This window comes from Pisolithus orientalis (genome assembly GCF_024613125.1).
Source record: "Pisolithus orientalis strain OTSU chromosome Unknown F5J12scaffold_111, whole genome shotgun sequence".
Classification (NCBI taxonomy): domain Eukaryota; kingdom Fungi; phylum Basidiomycota; class Agaricomycetes; order Boletales; family Pisolithaceae; genus Pisolithus; species Pisolithus orientalis.
In genome coordinates this window covers 56882-71817 of record NW_026260892.1, presented here as the reverse complement: position 1 = coordinate 71817, position 14936 = coordinate 56882, and the positions used below count along the sequence as shown (strand labels likewise).

The window sequence follows — 14936 nt, the reverse complement described above, 5'->3', positions numbered from 1 at the left end:
GCACCCCAGCAAACCAAAGGTCTTTTACGCCGGCAGTTGTTTGAAGATAGATGGATACTATGTAAGGGCTGCGTAATATAATGTGGCAGTAAGCTCGCGAACGTGTGCGGGAAGCAGCCACTCATTGATCGCGCCGAGGAAACTACTAACGTGAGAAGGACCCCCAATGAAATCTGAACATGAATCAAAGAAAACGCGTATAGCGGCGTCCCCAGGGCCGAGTAAACAATGTCAATTGGACGCACCCGAGACGGTGGTCGTAACAGGGCAGACAGTACCGGTGATTTGACAGTGCCATAGTCAGTCGCAAATAAGTAAAGGACTCGAGGCTCGCAAAGAAAACGAACGCAACCGTACCTACTTTTGAGCATCAATAGACGCAAAGGTAAAACGGCCACCCTATACTCTTCGTTGATCTACATACCTCGAATCTCAGTTTCAACTCTACCGTCTGAACAGTAAACTTTCCCAATATGTGACCAAGCGCCTCTCCGACGTCGACAGCGATGCAGCGGCTGGCCAAGGACGGGCGTTCTTGTTTCACCAATATGATCTAATCTGGTGGCTGTGTTCGGCTTCAGCCGAACGCGGCACTATCGCACTGCGTGTCCTCAGTTAGAAGGTACACCGTCGAGCTCATTAGGTCGAGGAAGTGCTCAAGATCACCACCTCCCAGTAAATAGTTATGGTGGGTACGGATCCTTGCCGGGTTGGATACCTATAGCGAAGGAATTGTCGATGGATGCGATGGAATGGGGCTGGATGGGTTCCTGTCAGTTGAGATGCACTTGAAACCTATGCTCACTCTTCCGTAGGATCCCTCAGCGCCAATAACTCTCCGCACGCGCAAATTCATCACCAACCGCCTGTTGTCGCGGCGTCAGTTCATCTTGGACGTCCTCCATCCCTCTCGCCCAAACGTGTCCAAGGATGAACTTGCCGAAAAACTTGCTACCATGTATAAGACGGACAAATCACGCGTCGTTCTTTTCGGATTCCGTACGCAGTTTGGTGGTGGCAAGAGCACTGGATTCGCCCTTGTCTATGATGATGAGGCATCCCAGAAGAAGTTCGAGCCAAAGTACCGTTTGATTCGGGTGTGTGCCTCACCTCTTGGGCTCACGAAGTTCACTAAATTACTTCAATGTTTCAGAGTGGCCTCCAGCCTAAGGTTGACAAGGCGTCTCGTAAACTACGACACGAAAGAAAAAACCGTGCGAAGAAGGTCAGTTTATTTCTAACATCTGCAGCGATTGACTCTAAGACATATCCTTCGCCTATCAGTTCCGTGGTACCAAAAAGGTCAAGGCTTCCGAGCCCCCAAAGAAGGGCAAGTAAACGCTGTGAAAGAGAGCTGTGTTGCTTTTTATCGTCTCCTTGTTTTATCACACTTGGTCCCACAATGGCGAACGTACATCTACGGCATATGTCACTTTATTCTAGCATACACATGAATGCCATGCATATGCAAATAGCCCTCATTATCGCTCGCGAAATTGAGCGTATTACCGTGTTAGATGGATATAGTGGGTATACGTGAGATGATTTTTCTTTTGTCCTTTTTTTTAAAAAAGAGGGCGCGCAGGAGTGAATATGCCAATTCAAAAGCCTAGCTTCTTGTGTATGATATCGGGATCTTCTTGATACTCCTCTGCTGATACCCACATCTGCGGAAAACCGTAAACACCACTCCACGGCAGGGAGCATTCAAACGAACCTTCTTAAATGTGCCCAACCCTGCCAGGATAGACCCTCCTATCCATGTGGAATACTTGCGTTCCGGGGGAGCATATATTTTGATCTTTACGTCTTTGAGAGCCAATTTCTTCACTTCATTAAGAAGTCGATCGCCGAAACCTGGATTGACGAAAAGATCTGTAAAGCCGGACGGTTCACGATGATCTCCTCACCTTTACACAGAGTACTTCCGCCGCTGAGGACTATGTTCGAAAACAGACTTTTGCGTAGGTCCAAGTCGACCCTATTGATAGAATCCACAACAACCTGATGAACGCCAGCATATTCCTGGCCTATGAGTTCAGGGTTAAACAGGATCTCTGGTGCGCGAAATCTCTCCGGTCCGAGCTGAGAGGGCTATGAGCGAGGAGTGGACAGTACATCCACCGACTTACCTGGATCACATTTCCGTCAGGTAACCGGAACTCCTCCGCACGTCCTAACGAGTCTTTCTCTTCTTTAGAAGGGTTCAGAGCGACATAACAGCACTTCTCTTTGATGATCCTCACAACCTCACGCTCGGCTGTGGTGTGCAAATGGTGCCCAGATTTCCGGAGCAACAGCTGTAAATGGTCGGTCACGTCTCTGGAAAGTCGTCGGCCAATTCTCGTGCGTGTCATAGCTGGATGGTACCCACCTCCCAGCGACATCGACGCGGCGAATGGCGTGTGGCATAGAGAAGCCCTCAAATACCGGGACGGCGTGCGTGACTCCATCCCCTGAATCAAGAACAATGCCCGTTGTTCTACCAGAGGAATACCTTGGACCCAAGCTAATTAGATAAGTGCTTACCCAGCGTGAAAGTACCTACAGCGATAGGACGGCTTGTACCGAGATGAAAAGTGCAGGCACGTTGAACGTGTCGAAGAATATTTGAGCAGCTACGTCACGATTGCTGCGTGGATTCAGTGGGGCTTCCGTCAAAAGTACTGGATGCTATGAAAAGGAAGGTTTGGAGGACGCACAGGGTGCAGTGAGGGATTGAACGTTACTTCTTCGCTGAGCGTTCCGAGCTCTTCAGCATAGATGTGACTCCATATACGCTCCATATCGTCCCAGTCAGTCACTATGCCATGTGCTATCGGATACTTGATTTTGAGAAGACCGCGAAATTCTTGTGCTCTGCGCCCAATGAAAACGTCCCCTTCGAGGGCACCTGCCATAACGCGTACATGCTTGGGCCGTCCGACACTGCAACGTCCGACGGGGTCAGGAGCACGGTACTCGGGTGGCAGGTTGGGACAAACGACGCACAAAGATGGGAAGAAGCATTTTGGGTGATCCTGGCCAGCGAAGCCCGCCTTGATAGTTCCTGATCCCTGCGGCAAGGTATCAGCATACGGAGGTCACGCTAGTTGTGTATGTGCGGACATTGTCGATCACGACTGGTTGATTGGTCAAGACATCTTCGAACTCGGCAGACATCCTGCAGCGTCCGTGGGGTGAGTGAAGGACAGCCTGAGGGTGTGGTTGCGTGGGATGGCTTGCTGAGGACTTTTCGTGTTTACCGGGGTGGGTGTAGTGTGCGCTTGCCGGACGCGTTTGACACGCAGGCCTCTTCTCGGTCTCTCACTACATGGCCCCACAACACCATCGACTGGCACTTAAATTCTTACTGCTCGTCCTACTATGCGTCGTGCGTAGCAGAACAGCGCTCATAGCCGAATCTCTTGACACCAGACCAGGTTCCATCATCGGCCGTCTTGAACAAATGGGAAGTGACCAACTTCTGCAAATGTGTGTCGCTACCCTTTGATCGTCGCCTGGGGATACTCGAACCCGTCTAACAGGTATTTGTTTTGGTTCAAACTATACGATCCTTCAGATGCACACGCCCGACAACCCCTCCAAGCCGTGCCTATCATGCAATAAACAATGGTGTTTGAATCAGAACCTCCCGATCTGCGCCGGCGCCTCCCTGGGCGACACAGACCCAGACACGGCCACTGGAAAGGAAGGTGATGTAGAAGCAAGGTGTTTCCGTGAGCCTCGATGTTTTGGCGTTTGTGACGATGGCGCAAACAACCTTTGTAGAACGTGATTCTCCCCGGGATCAGCTGGTGGTCACGCTGTTTCTCTTGACCGTCCTGGGGTTGTTACTCACATCGGGGATTCGAAACCGCATGCTTAAAGCTGGAATGAATCCCAATTCTGCGTGGTCACCGGCTGGACGGTGGTGGGAAGTTGGTCATTTCGATGCTCTCTCCATCTTTCACACTGAGAATGTATTCCAGGAGTGGCTGCCGCGCGGACACGTTGAGCAATATAGTCTTCGTGAATACGTTCTGCGCCGTACGCGGATGTCGGCGTCAGATGAGAGAGGGAATTACGGGGAGATTTCAGAGTCCTTACCAACATAAAACGTATATCGTAGCGAGCACTTGTACCCCACAGTGGTGATCGATTTGACTACTGCCTCCAGAGCAGACCAGGCATTCCGGTCACACGGACCCGCAGTACACTGCGAGGTACACGTGAGATTCTTATTTGCAGCCTTAAACTCCCACTATCCCAGCTCTTCCGATGGGCTCACTGTGTTCTAAGCGCAATACGCACTCGGGCAGTCAACAGATACTTGGAGGAAGTACCACTGCTACAGGACGTCAGGACTTACGGGAGTTCTGCAGATGCCCGTGCCGCAGCAGCAGCAGCCGCTGAGAGGAGGCTAAAGTCTGTGAGCGCCTGAATCACTCAACTTGTGTCCACGGTTTGGGCTGATTCTTGCATGTCAGGGACAAGCACGACGCATCCATGCAGCGAATCCCAAGGGGAGTCGACCTGCGACGCAACAGGAAGCCTCCAAGGGAACACGAATGCCAACATCCAATAGAGAAGAGGAGCCACTCGTGGTGGGCATTACACTCCGGTCTGGCTTCCGCGATTCTTTGTTGACATTCTCGAACGTAGTGGGATTGAAGGGGGACAAATCCAAATCATCATTCTTGTGCCCATCCCCGAGCCGCGCGTGCGGAGTGATGTATCCGGTACTGACACATGACCTTGCCACTATGATCGCGCCACCGTTTCAGCACCGTGTTCTGGTCTCGGAACCGGCTGCGGCCATTATGGTCGGACCTGCACGCAGGAGGGATTTCGTGCAGTGGGATCTGATGTCCAATCTTAGCTTTCACATCGAACCGACCAGTGGACGTCGGTTCCACGAGGCAAGAACACGTTTTACTACGTGACGAATACAGCGAATACTTTAAGCTGTTCCCCACGCCGACTTCCTGTGATTTGATTCAGTTCAGTCGACTCAGAGACTGCCTTACTTGGTCACGTGTTTTCGGTCATTAAGTAGATGCCCAAATAGAGTGACAGGGTCAAGTGTCAGTTCGTCCCACTTTGTAACCCGACAGCGGGGACGGGAACGAGTTCCCTTGTCTTGTGGATGTCTCGCCCTACCTGGAAGAGAATCCTGTGGCAGAGACAGCCATATCCCGACAATTATATACCTGCCGACTCATTTTTGGCCTCCTTGAGGCGAAACCGTTGGTTTACCTGCCTTCGAGTGTACAAGGCCAAATTTGCTGATTCTCTGATACAGCCAATTTCACCCCATACACATATTGGCCTCTAGTACTTGCATGCTGTCCGATTACACAACATCTTGGCACGATCTTTATATTCGTCGCAGTGTTTGTAAGACTACAGCAACGCTCCCTGGATGCCCGCGTATTACTATGGATTTCTGTGGCCTGTTTCTTGGCTGGGTATCTCGTTTGGGAGGTCCTCAACTATTCCGCCCCTCCACGCGGCCCGTCATCCCGTTCGTCGTGTTGTGGATAGATCTGGACATCACACTGAGTACATCCGATCAGGTTTCAAAGCATTAAAATCGTCGCTACTTTTTTTCCTCACACTCATGGGATTGGCCCCCGTTTTGAGGACCTTGACCGCAGCAACTTCGTCAGATTCTATCTGGGCACTCTCAGCATGTCAGTTCCTTCTGAACACATTGCTGGCTGATTATGGCTGCACAAACGCCGGTTCACAATCACAGGAAAGGTGTGGATCAGCTTCACTCCGAAATCAAGGCCATTCTCACAGTCAACAGGCTAACCTCCGTCCTGTCTATGAATGCGGCGGTGTCATCGTCTGTCGTTCTTGCCTCACGTCTACCTGACGACTTATCTGTTTTTTCGCTCGTTCTATTTGCTGTGCATCTGTTCGCGCTGTTTCCGATGCTGCGCCACCGATTCAGAGTGGGTATTTGTACTACTCCTCTGACAGATATCCTGGATAATAAATAAACGAAGGTCGTCCCGCCAATTTTGCAAGTAACACTGACGGTGTCTATCTCTGCGCTTTCGTTTTCCCTCATCATGTCTTTATCGCCGTTTGTCATTGCGTTGACCTTTGGCATATACGTCACGATAAACGTTGTAGCTCCAGGCGTCCTTGTCTGGGCACAAAGATACAAAAAGCAAGTCTTTTCTTTATGTTCCTTTCCATAAAGGTTGATGCGGTTTCCCAGTGAAATCAGAGGGCCGTGGGACGTCGCGGTCCCTAGGGTGAACGGCAATGAAATTCAATGTAATTGACAAACGCGCCAGCGTGTATAACACATTGTCGGGAACATGATCTTCCGCGCAAGGTTTACTTTACCTATTAATGGCATTCTATTTTCCGCGTGTCGTCCTCGTGAGCACTGTCCGCCCGGAATTCTTCCATGTGACGATCAACTCTGATACCGAAATGCTGGGTATTTGAGATGGTCAACGAATATATTGTGTGGCGAAGGTATCATATTACAGGCGGAGTATAGAACAGCGTGGTGGAACTAGACGAGCGTAATGGATAGGGTACGGAGAAAAATGAGAATAAAATTGCGAGTCACCAAACGGGAGTGATTGCATAATAGTTATACAGTGCTTGGCTTCGTATATTGCATGGCACGAGAGGCAAGTTCTACTTCATCAGGTTTGCAGCTCACCGTGATCGTCTTGAAGGCGGGGCCGCTTGGAGCCAGTCATCACTCCCATGCCAATGCCTCTGGCTTCTAATACTTCCATCGCCACCTTCGCGGCTCCTTCGGAGGACTTCTTAGTCCGCATCCGTGTCCTACGCAAAGCTCCGAATGCCTGGGCTTTGATCACCGCCAAGGTACCGGAAATTGGTGGAGTACTAGGAGAGGGTGATCGCGAGGCCGCCCTTTCAGCGCCGCGTCGAGGACGTAACTTAGAATGCTGGGAGCATGAACCTGCTTCTCCCTCACTACTGCCGCGTTCGTGATGAGAGTTACCCTCACCACCAGAAAAGTGAGGCAGAGATGGTAGCAACGGACGCTCTGGGCCTGAATTTGCACGCCGTGGACCAATTCTGTACCTCACGCCTTCGCTTCCGACACTTGACAGCGATAAGTCAGCGGTGCCTCCATGGAGTGTTACTTCGGCACTGTGTGTGGTGGAGTGTCGGCGATAGTCGAATTCCGTGCGGTCCCGTGAAATTCCTGAGTTCTCAGGGGGAAAGGCAAATTGGAATGATGACGTCAGGGAAGTCGTCGATGAAGACGATGGCGTAGACGTGGACGGTGATATGGACCGGCTTCCAGGGAAGAGGTAAGGCGCAGTTTCCAACTGACTGATAGGTACCTTTTGTTCGTCGACGAAAGAACGGCCGACATACATTTCCGGCGAGGTCAACGTGGGAGACCCTGTGCGAGTGAGATCAGGGCCGATAAGATTGGTCGTGGGACATGACCTACCACTAGAGGAAGAGCTTTGCTGCATGCTATGGTTCCAAGTGCTGTCACGGCTGATGGTTTGCACAGGGTAAGGGTACTGGTTAAACTTTGAAGGCCGACTACTGCCCATTTGGTGGGAAGCTCCGCTAGAAGGAAGTTGTTCGTTATCAACGCCAGGGTATGATAGTGAGGGCGAATGGCCCGGGAAGGCGTGACTCGGAGCAGGAGTATAATTGCCGTTGGACATGGAGGTGGCGTCATCGCCAGTTTGGTATCCTATACTATCGTCACTATATTGGCCGGGGCGTGATGCATGCAAGCGTTTACCCATCACATTCGATTGGGGTTGCACAGGGAATGTTGACGGCAATGATGGGATGTCATCGGTGTCGGGTACCTGGCCCGTTTTCCTTGCTTGCCATAGCGCCCTCCAAAATTTCTCGCGCTCCCGTAACTCGTGCCTCAGTCGGGCGTTATCCTGTCTCAGTTCACCAGCTTCGTTACGGGCTTCGCGGCAGGAATCTTGAAGCTGGAGAACCACGGATTCCAGCGAAGTAACTGTGCAGCATGAGGTGGACGGCATGACCTGTGTGAAGAATAAGACTGACCTGTCTCTTCGAGGGTCGCGATATAATTGGCGCGCCTAGCCCGGGGAGTCACTGTTAGTTTAAACGCAGGACGGATAAGTGCTTAGACACCTTTGACGAAAGGCAGCCTGGGCGTCAGCATTTTTCTTCTTGCGGAGTGCGATATCAGACATCCGGGGAGACGATTCGTCAACATCGGCTTTGAAGTCAACCTCGTCATCTGGGGGAGAGTGGCCTGTTTCGAACTTGTTTGGCATGATAATGAAACTGGCAGAGAAAGGGCAGATAACAAAATAAAAGGTAATACAGAAGGGGGGAAAGAGGAGAAGCGCTTGGAGGACGATGGGGAGCGGGAAAGAAGTTTAATATGGCATGGAAAAAAAGAATTCGAAACCAGGGCACGAGGAGAGAGACGGTGTGTGATCGAGTTAAGCGAGCGTATTTACAATCCAGTCAATCATCATGGGTCCAGCGCCTCGCGCCGTCGAGCCGCCCAGTGGGAGCTGCATATTTCTCCGGCTTTCACACTATGCCAGATGCTGGGCCACCATATACTTTCGATCTCTCCAAGTTCGCAACGTGCAGTTGCGGTGATGTGGCAATGATAGAATCATACCAGATCTTGTTATGACTCCAACTGCGTGCACCGTAGTAGATCTGCGTTTCATTACCGAAGACATGGGTGTCTGGCACGGGCCCAGACGGATCCTTGGCTTGGAAGAACTTTCGCCGAACTCGGGTGCCAACCAAGTTCACCCGTTCGCTGGTCGCGGCCTTACTGATCCCTGTCACAGCGGCCGATTGCCGCAATCATGCAATCATGTCTGCATCATAACTTATCCTGATAGTTCTCACTCCCACTCCTCTACACCTAAAATGGTACCTATTCTCCACCCTGCAGGTCCTCGTTGCCACCAGGGACATCCCTGTCCCCGTAAATCACAATCCAAGCATAGGAAAGCACGAGGCAGACTTTACGGACCGAGATCACCTTCCGTCATGGTCATGCCCCGACCATCTCCATCTCCGATGCTGCATCCGCTTCCATCTCGTCTCCTTCCATGTCTATGACCTCCATCGTCATCCCATCGCCCCCTAACACACAGACGACCCTCCGGCCAACCCGTCCGTTCACTGCCATTGAAATCGACCCGCTCTTGCACGCTGACAACCGGCGGCATTTCGTGATCGGAACCCCACCACCCATCAGCTGAATCATGCCGTCAGTAACAGCTCTCGCCAAAAACATGAGACTTACATGCCCCTCCCTCCATCGTTGCAACATATCCACAATCATATCTTTTTGCGCAGGACCACTTACGTATTCTTCTGATTCCAGCCTTTGGTATCTCAGCATCGTGTAATTCATCGTACCGACATATATCGGACCTGGGTTTGTGGTTATGATTAAAAATTACACTGAGTATGGTGCCCACGCTGCTTACCCTGCGTTCCTTTGATCCGGTACACCAAAACAATCACATTGTCATCAAAAAATTCAGCATCCAATATGTCAAGATCTCCGCCTTCATCGCCGTCCATGTCCACTGAACATTCCAAGATGGCAACTTCAAAACTTCCAGCCACCCTCGCGTACTGACCACATGGCATTCTACTTAGGTACACTATGTTGTGCACGTTGAGTTGCCAAACACAAGAAACCGAACTACTCACGAAGGGACTGTCCTTCCGGATTTAAAAGGGCGACAAGATACTGTAGGTCACCATTGGGCTGTGCACGTTGAACACAGTTGAACAACTCTTCGCAGAAAGAAAAACACCGTTCACCTCGTTGTCGTCACGAATTACCCGGTGGCAAATAAATAGACAATTATTTTTGGGAGTAGGGCTTAATTCCTTCGCCTTAGTCAGTACAGCCCCACTATCAGCTGGTACCGTTGCGGACCGGGCAGTGGCTGGGGAGGCTTGCGCAAAGGCTTGTTGGCACCGCATAGCCAATTTCTGTACTAGCACATCTAGATTTCTGTCTAGTTGTGAAAGCTCTATGCGCACGACATTCTACAGCAAACGACCCATTTCATGAGCAGCGTCGGATCCACTCGAAAGAAATGCCTACTGGTTGCCATGCAGTTTGTGAAGGATCTTGAAATGCGGTGCGGGCCAGTTCCAGTGCATCATCCAGAGATTTTGGGGTTTGTGAAGTGCAGAGATCACCGGGATTAAATTGAGGTGCTGACCCTGTAAACCACCGGTCGATTTGGCTGGCCATAAAACCGGACATTAAATAGTTGTTCACTTCAAGTATATCATAGTCAAGGAAAGCCTGGGACTCTCCACTCATGTTAGCCACTGTCATCTCTTGCTCAAACTGTGAGACATAGTCGTATATGCAGATTCAAAGCACGAACCATACCGGATGAAATTAAGAAATTGTTTGAATGTCCTGAGTTCCTTCTTCGCTTCAGTAGCGAGCCATGCCGAAACGAAAATGCCACGCTCCACAAGGCTCAGGCAAGTTACGATGTCGCTCGTATTCAAACCAAACGGCGCAAGGTGTGACCTGAGGAGATGTGGAGTTAATTAACGGCGGTTTTCTGGGAGCGCTCACATGAGTGACCATCCACGAATTTCATCGAGAACAATGTGGAGTCTCTGCAAGGCGGGGATAATCCGCATGTTCGAATAGTCGCACATTTTCGTCAGTGCATCAGTAATTGCATTGTCCCACTTTTGAAGTGCCTACAAGAGTGTCAATTATCTAGGTGTCAGCTCTCCTGCCACTATACTCACTCTGTCACTAGTCTGATCACTGCTGAGGATAAAGTCTGAGAGTCCCTCAGACATGGATCCCGTGACAAGAAAGCTAGTGAGTTCAAAAACAGCGTCAGGATCTTCTTCTGCGCAAAACAAGAAGTTAACTCGGGACATAAATCGCGGCTCAGATTAGTGCACTTACGACCATACTCCTCCTTGAGCCTTTTTTCCAGAGATTCCACCCACGTCTTTCCAATTTCCCTTGCCCCAGTCACAGACGCTGAACCAAGCCAGGCTTCCTTCATCTCATCAAGAACACTCATAATATACCTCATCAACTCGCGCGCAGCGGAAGATAGTCGAGCGAATTCGCGGACGGCTGGAGTACCTAGGAGTGGAACGTTGACGAGCATCGGCTGCATGCCAGCTGAAAAGAAATCGCCGTCAGGGCTCTCCGAGTGGAACAGGAGGAGCGGTGGATTAGGATGCTTGTATAAGAATATAGGTGGATGCCCCCCTGGTAGAGTAACTGTTCCAAGGCAATAGGTCCCGGCTAGGAAGAGGTGGAGTCCACCACTCTGGTCAGCTAGGGCCAATAGACTATCCTCGTCTGCTTTGCGAAACAAATTATCCGCGCTGCCACTTTTATGGTTTTCATCTGTTTGGTCTGGAGAGCTAATAGAAATATCTTCCAGAATGGGTACTAAGGACGGCCATTGAGTAATCACGTCGGGGACCGATGTCTTTCGGGTACTCCTAGTCTGAGTCCCTTGAAAAGCAAAGAGGTCCGTCGCACTGTAAAAGGCGTCATCAAATGTTCCTTCGCTGGTGAATGACTCACGTGACGTGTCTGCTTGTTTCTTTAAGGGGATCAAGCAAGGGTAAAATCTTCAGAATGGACAGTGCTGAGCCAGTCTTCTCGAGCTAGTTAAAGTACGAGAGATGCGCCGAGGGTAACAAGAACATACCTTCACCCCATTCCTCTTGAAAATGTCAGGAATGACATCGGTGGTGGACTCACTGAGTCCGGGAAACCACCAAGCCCCAACTACCTTGGGGACAGTTTGGGCTCCCCGACAGGAGTTTATGGAAAGAGAACGTTCGGTACGACCATCTTGAACGGAATGCATCGTGATTCTCCCGGATTCATGCACCACAGCGATGGTCTGTCCTAAGGCAAGATAAGTTGAAAGTTATAGAGGAGGTAATAAGCCTCCACCGTCTGGATGCCAGACAAGACTGGCAACAGTAGCAGGAACGTCGTCGGTTGCGATATCAACCTCCCACTTTCTAGAGCCCTGCATTTTCCACAGACTAATTCTATCGCGTCCTCCCAGGCGAGCTATAAGAACGACGAGGTCCTTGTCCGGACAACAGGCCGACGCTAACAAACGGCATGGCGAGGGCAACTTGAATGTCGCGAGAGACGCGAACGCGTTGCTGCTGTCCATTTGACAGTAATGTGACTCCGCAAGGTGTTAAGCCGATCCCTTACCAAAACAGGCGAAACCTCAAGTAACTAATAGTGTAAGCGTGCAACTACCGCCTTCCACCCTTCCGACTCATTCCACCAATCTTGTCTCCCTTTCTGGCACGTATGCCCTCTCTCCTCGCCTTCACTGATAGATCCTGAGCGAACACGCTCCCAGCTCGCGAAGTGATTTTAGGTATCGCTTTTTTCCGTCCACCGGTTCTTGGTTGAATTTTGCTAATCTTACCAGCTCTTGCTTCTCTTTTGGCCGATCGTATTGCAGCGTCTATCGCGCCCTTTTCACCCGATTCTTTTTCGGCGTCCAAGGTTATTTTACGGCGCTTGGCCTTTCTCGAGAGTCCAGCGTACTTTTCCCTCTTGGGCTGTGCAATTCCGTGGAGTGAGTGTTACTTTGCGTTGCCAATCACACTCACTTTGGAGGAGTCGCTAGGTGGCACACCTGCGTGTTTCTGCTTGTCTGTGGCTGCGAGACAGCTCAGAATTCAGTCTAGATTTACCACCTCAAAAGCTTTACCTGCTGCTCGCGCCTTGTCCTTCTCAGTTTGGAACCAGGTTCTTCGAGGCCTTGAAAAGATCTCTGCCTCGTGCTCAAGTATATTCTGGCCTTTTTTCAACTCCATCTCCGCCTGTCGCAACTGCCAGGAACGCTGTAAATCAGAAACACATTCACGATAAACATTCCTCCTACGTACCCGCTTCTCTTCCTTCTCTTCCTGCAAAACCACCACAACCTCATTCTTCAACTCCCTTACCTTGTCAGCCCACCTCCGCAAGATTTCAGGAGGTACAATCCGATGTCGAATGTTGTCGTCCCCAGCGTTATGCTTAATCACGGATTTAAGCAATTTACGATCCCCTTCTCCAACCAAGGTCACGGACCTGTACAATTCAGCAAAAATAACTCCGACGCTGGATATCACATACCGCCCGCATTTCCCAGCTCGCGCTGTCCGACCGACGCGGTGAAGGTATTGTTCAAATTGGCTAGGCATGTCGTAATTAATGACAGTTTCGATGCCTGTGATGTCAAGTCCACGAGAAGCTAGATCGGTGGCCATCAGAAAATCGGCCTGACCATCACGAAATGACTGGAGAGCTTTCAAACGCTGTCCACCGTTAATACAGGTAGTGGAATCGTACAGAGGAGTTACCTGCTCTTGTGAAAGGTCACCATGCAGTTCTTCGGCATTCATGTCCAGCAGACCGAACAGCACCCGCACTTGATGAGCGAGCTTCTTGCTCCGAAAGAATATGATGACCCGCTGCCTAAATATTCGCTTGCAAAGTGTCACCAGCAACGCTGTCCGATCCGCCTCTTTCTCGGCGCGGACGCGGACGAACTCTTGAATCAATTCCCTAGCGGTTGTTCGTTTCGGATCAACAAAGAGGCGCACTGGTTTTTTTAATGACATTTTCACCAATTCGTCGACGGAATCTGTCATGGTAGCAGAGAACAACATCGTCTGGCGAGAAGCAGGACAGGATTTGATAATCTCGTTTAGCTCGTCCGCAAACCCTTCAGACAGCATGCGATCTGCTTCGTCCAGTACAAGCACGTCAAGGGCATCTAAAGTGAAAGAAGGCGAGTTGCGGAGGTGATCTATTAGGCGGCCTGGAGTCGCAATAACAATATCAGGCCGCGCACGCAAAGCGACTTCCTGAGATTTGAGTGAGAGACCCCCTGTAACAATTCACACATTTCAGGCGGAGACACGGAAAGGAGTTGTGTACATACCAGCCACAAGGCAAAACCGGATGTCTGTATAGGCCGAAAGCTTTGATCCCACCTCAAAACATTGTACTGCAAGCTCTCTTGTCGGCACAAGAATGAGACAACGGGTGGCGGCAGCATGTATGCCCTTTTCTCGGTATAAAAGACGTTCCAGGATCGGAATGGTGAACGCCGCTGTTTTACCTGACCCGGTGACAGCATTCCCCACGACGTCCTTACCCAAGAGGGCAACTGGGATTGCAGCGGCCTGAATTGGAGTGGGTGACACGAAACCGAGGCTAGTCAACGCTCTTTGTAATGGGCGTGAAAGGTTCATGGTGAGGAAGGAGGAATGGGAGTCCTGGGGTGTCACAGTGTCAAAAAATTCCGCTTTACGATCTTCGTCTGCTTCAAGTACGCTCTCCGAGTGGCTTGAGGAGTCGTCGTCTTCGCTGATCGTGTCGTGTTGCCAGTCCAATGAGGAATCGCCAGAATCTGTGTCACCACTGCTTGGTTCATTTTCCTCTTCAGATTCATCCGAAGTCTCGGAAGCCATTCCATCCTCAGTGTTGTCGTCGCTCCCGCTTTGTGAACTGTGCTCGCTCGATCTTTTCCTTTTACTGACACGCTTAAGTTTTCGTCTCTCGATAATTTCATCGATAAAGACAGAATTCTGCCAGACGTCAATATGATAAAAACGGTTGGTGAACTGGCACTGACAAGCCCTGGCTTTAGTACATTGTTTACAATGTCTGTTGTCTCGTCCGGATAAAATATATCTGTGGACGGGTCGCCCGACAGGTCGAAATGAAAATCAGCATTGAGTTGGACCTCTTCGCGTTCGTCATGGGCCTTCTTGGAGCGCTTCTTGACTCGGCTTTCGTCATCAGAGTCTATAGTCATGATAAAATCCATGGTGAAGGAGTCCCTGGCAGACCGAGAAGCAGTGAAACGCGGTTAAGTCAGCTCAAGCTCGATCGATTTCCTTTTACGTGACTGTTTACTTCG

At 50.5% G+C, this 14936-nt stretch overlaps 7 protein-coding genes across 7 annotated transcripts; 3 read left to right on the top strand and 4 right to left on the bottom strand.

The window, feature by feature from the left end:
* The first annotated feature begins 539 nt into the window (after positions 1-539).
* Positions 540-1473, top strand: F5J12DRAFT_869937 (ribosomal protein L23/L15e core domain-containing protein). Its single transcript, XM_051747117.1, has 4 exons — positions 540-688; positions 816-1097; positions 1154-1225; positions 1285-1473. The coding sequence occupies exons 1-4, from the start codon at positions 686-688 to the stop codon at positions 1336-1338; spliced, it is 411 nt and encodes a 136-aa protein (XP_051594311.1). The 5' UTR covers positions 540-685; the 3' UTR covers positions 1339-1473.
* On the bottom strand, positions 1474-3267 carry F5J12DRAFT_869933 (actin-related protein). Its single transcript, XM_051747116.1, has 9 exons — positions 3109-3267; positions 2992-3056; positions 2730-2928; positions 2549-2673; positions 2375-2497; positions 2133-2322; positions 1911-2085; positions 1718-1857; positions 1474-1667 (listed from the first exon to the last, which is right to left on the bottom strand). Exons 1-9 carry the CDS (start codon positions 3160-3162, stop codon positions 1602-1604), a joined length of 1137 nt encoding a protein of 378 aa, XP_051594310.1. The 5' UTR covers positions 3163-3267; the 3' UTR covers positions 1474-1601.
* On the top strand, positions 3144-4221 carry F5J12DRAFT_869929 (uncharacterized protein). Its single transcript, XM_051747115.1, has 6 exons — positions 3144-3179; positions 3260-3373; positions 3423-3474; positions 3528-3719; positions 3772-3920; positions 3972-4221. The coding sequence occupies exons 2-6, from the start codon at positions 3314-3316 to the stop codon at positions 4095-4097; spliced, it is 579 nt and encodes a 192-aa protein (XP_051594309.1). The 5' UTR covers positions 3144-3179; positions 3260-3313; the 3' UTR covers positions 4098-4221.
* A 422-nt stretch (positions 4222-4643) lies between these two features.
* F5J12DRAFT_923082 (phosphatidylinositol N-acetylglucosaminyltransferase) lies at positions 4644-6281 on the top strand (the record flags this gene model as incomplete). The annotated part of the gene is made up of 6 exons (XM_051749338.1): positions 4644-5228; positions 5285-5498; positions 5527-5745; positions 5795-5942; positions 5997-6163; positions 6215-6281. Exons 1-6 carry the CDS (start codon positions 5129-5131, stop codon positions 6279-6281), a joined length of 915 nt encoding a protein of 304 aa, XP_051594308.1. The 5' UTR covers positions 4644-5128.
* A 375-nt stretch (positions 6282-6656) lies between these two features.
* On the bottom strand, positions 6657-8267 carry F5J12DRAFT_729148 (uncharacterized protein; the record flags this gene model as incomplete). The annotated part of the gene is made up of 4 exons (XM_051741940.1): positions 6657-7393; positions 7448-7981; positions 8032-8066; positions 8122-8267. 4 exons carry the CDS (start codon positions 8265-8267, stop codon positions 6657-6659), a joined length of 1452 nt encoding a protein of 483 aa, XP_051594307.1.
* Positions 8268-9013: 746 nt separating this feature from the next.
* F5J12DRAFT_729117 (anaphase-promoting complex, cyclosome, subunit 4-domain-containing protein) lies at positions 9014-12176 on the bottom strand (the record flags this gene model as incomplete). Its single annotated transcript, XM_051741938.1, has 12 exons — positions 9014-9220; positions 9269-9399; positions 9456-9635; positions 9726-10029; positions 10088-10329; positions 10380-10531; positions 10580-10710; positions 10762-10868; positions 10931-11520; positions 11567-11640; positions 11694-11896; positions 11945-12176. The coding sequence occupies 12 exons, from the start codon at positions 12174-12176 to the stop codon at positions 9014-9016; spliced, it is 2553 nt and encodes an 850-aa protein (XP_051594306.1).
* Positions 12177-12222: 46 nt separating this feature from the next.
* F5J12DRAFT_59270 (DEAD-domain-containing protein) lies at positions 12223-14907 on the bottom strand. Its single transcript, XM_051740166.1, has 7 exons — positions 14649-14907; positions 13953-14601; positions 13369-13898; positions 12910-13323; positions 12732-12852; positions 12631-12680; positions 12223-12579 (listed from the first exon to the last, which is right to left on the bottom strand). The coding sequence occupies exons 1-7, from the start codon at positions 14841-14843 to the stop codon at positions 12265-12267; spliced, it is 2274 nt and encodes a 757-aa protein (XP_051594305.1). The 5' UTR covers positions 14844-14907; the 3' UTR covers positions 12223-12264.
* Between the last annotated feature and the right edge of the window lie 29 nt (positions 14908-14936).

Coding starts and splice junctions, on each gene's coding strand:
- F5J12DRAFT_869937 (XM_051747117.1), top strand. Junction 1,098..1,153: donor CAAAGTACCGTTTGATTCGG/GTGTGTGCCTCA, acceptor TCAATGTTTCAG/AGTGGCCTCCAGCCTAAGGT. Junction 1,226..1,284: donor GAAAAAACCGTGCGAAGAAG/GTCAGTTTATTT, acceptor TTCGCCTATCAG/TTCCGTGGTACCAAAAAGGT.
- F5J12DRAFT_869933 (XM_051747116.1), bottom strand. CDS start 3,162: ATGTCTGCCGAGTTCGAAGATGTCTTGACCAATCAACCAGTCGTGATC. Junction 2,674..2,729: donor TCGGAACGCTCAGCGAAGAA/GTAACGTTCAAT, acceptor TCCTTTTCATAG/CATCCAGTACTTTTGACGGA. Junction 1,668..1,717: donor GGTTGGGCACATTTAAGAAG/GTTCGTTTGAAT, acceptor GGTTTTCCGCAG/ATGTGGGTATCAGCAGAGGA.
- F5J12DRAFT_869929 (XM_051747115.1), top strand. CDS start 3,314: ATGGCCCCACAACACCATCGACTGGCACTTAAATTCTTACTGCTCGTC. Junction 3,374..3,422: donor TGCTCGTCCTACTATGCGTC/GTGCGTAGCAGA, acceptor ACACCAGACCAG/GTTCCATCATCGGCCGTCTT. Junction 3,475..3,527: donor AGTGACCAACTTCTGCAAAT/GTGTGTCGCTAC, acceptor CCCGTCTAACAG/GTATTTGTTTTGGTTCAAAC.
- F5J12DRAFT_59270 (XM_051740166.1), bottom strand. CDS start 14,843: ATGGATTTTATCATGACTATAGACTCTGATGACGAAAGCCGAGTCAAG. Junction 13,899..13,952: donor CCGGTTTTGCCTTGTGGCTG/GTATGTACACAA, acceptor GAATTGTTACAG/GGGGTCTCTCACTCAAATCT. Junction 12,681..12,731: donor GGACAAGGCGCGAGCAGCAG/GTAAAGCTTTTG, acceptor GCTGTCTCGCAG/CCACAGACAAGCAGAAACAC.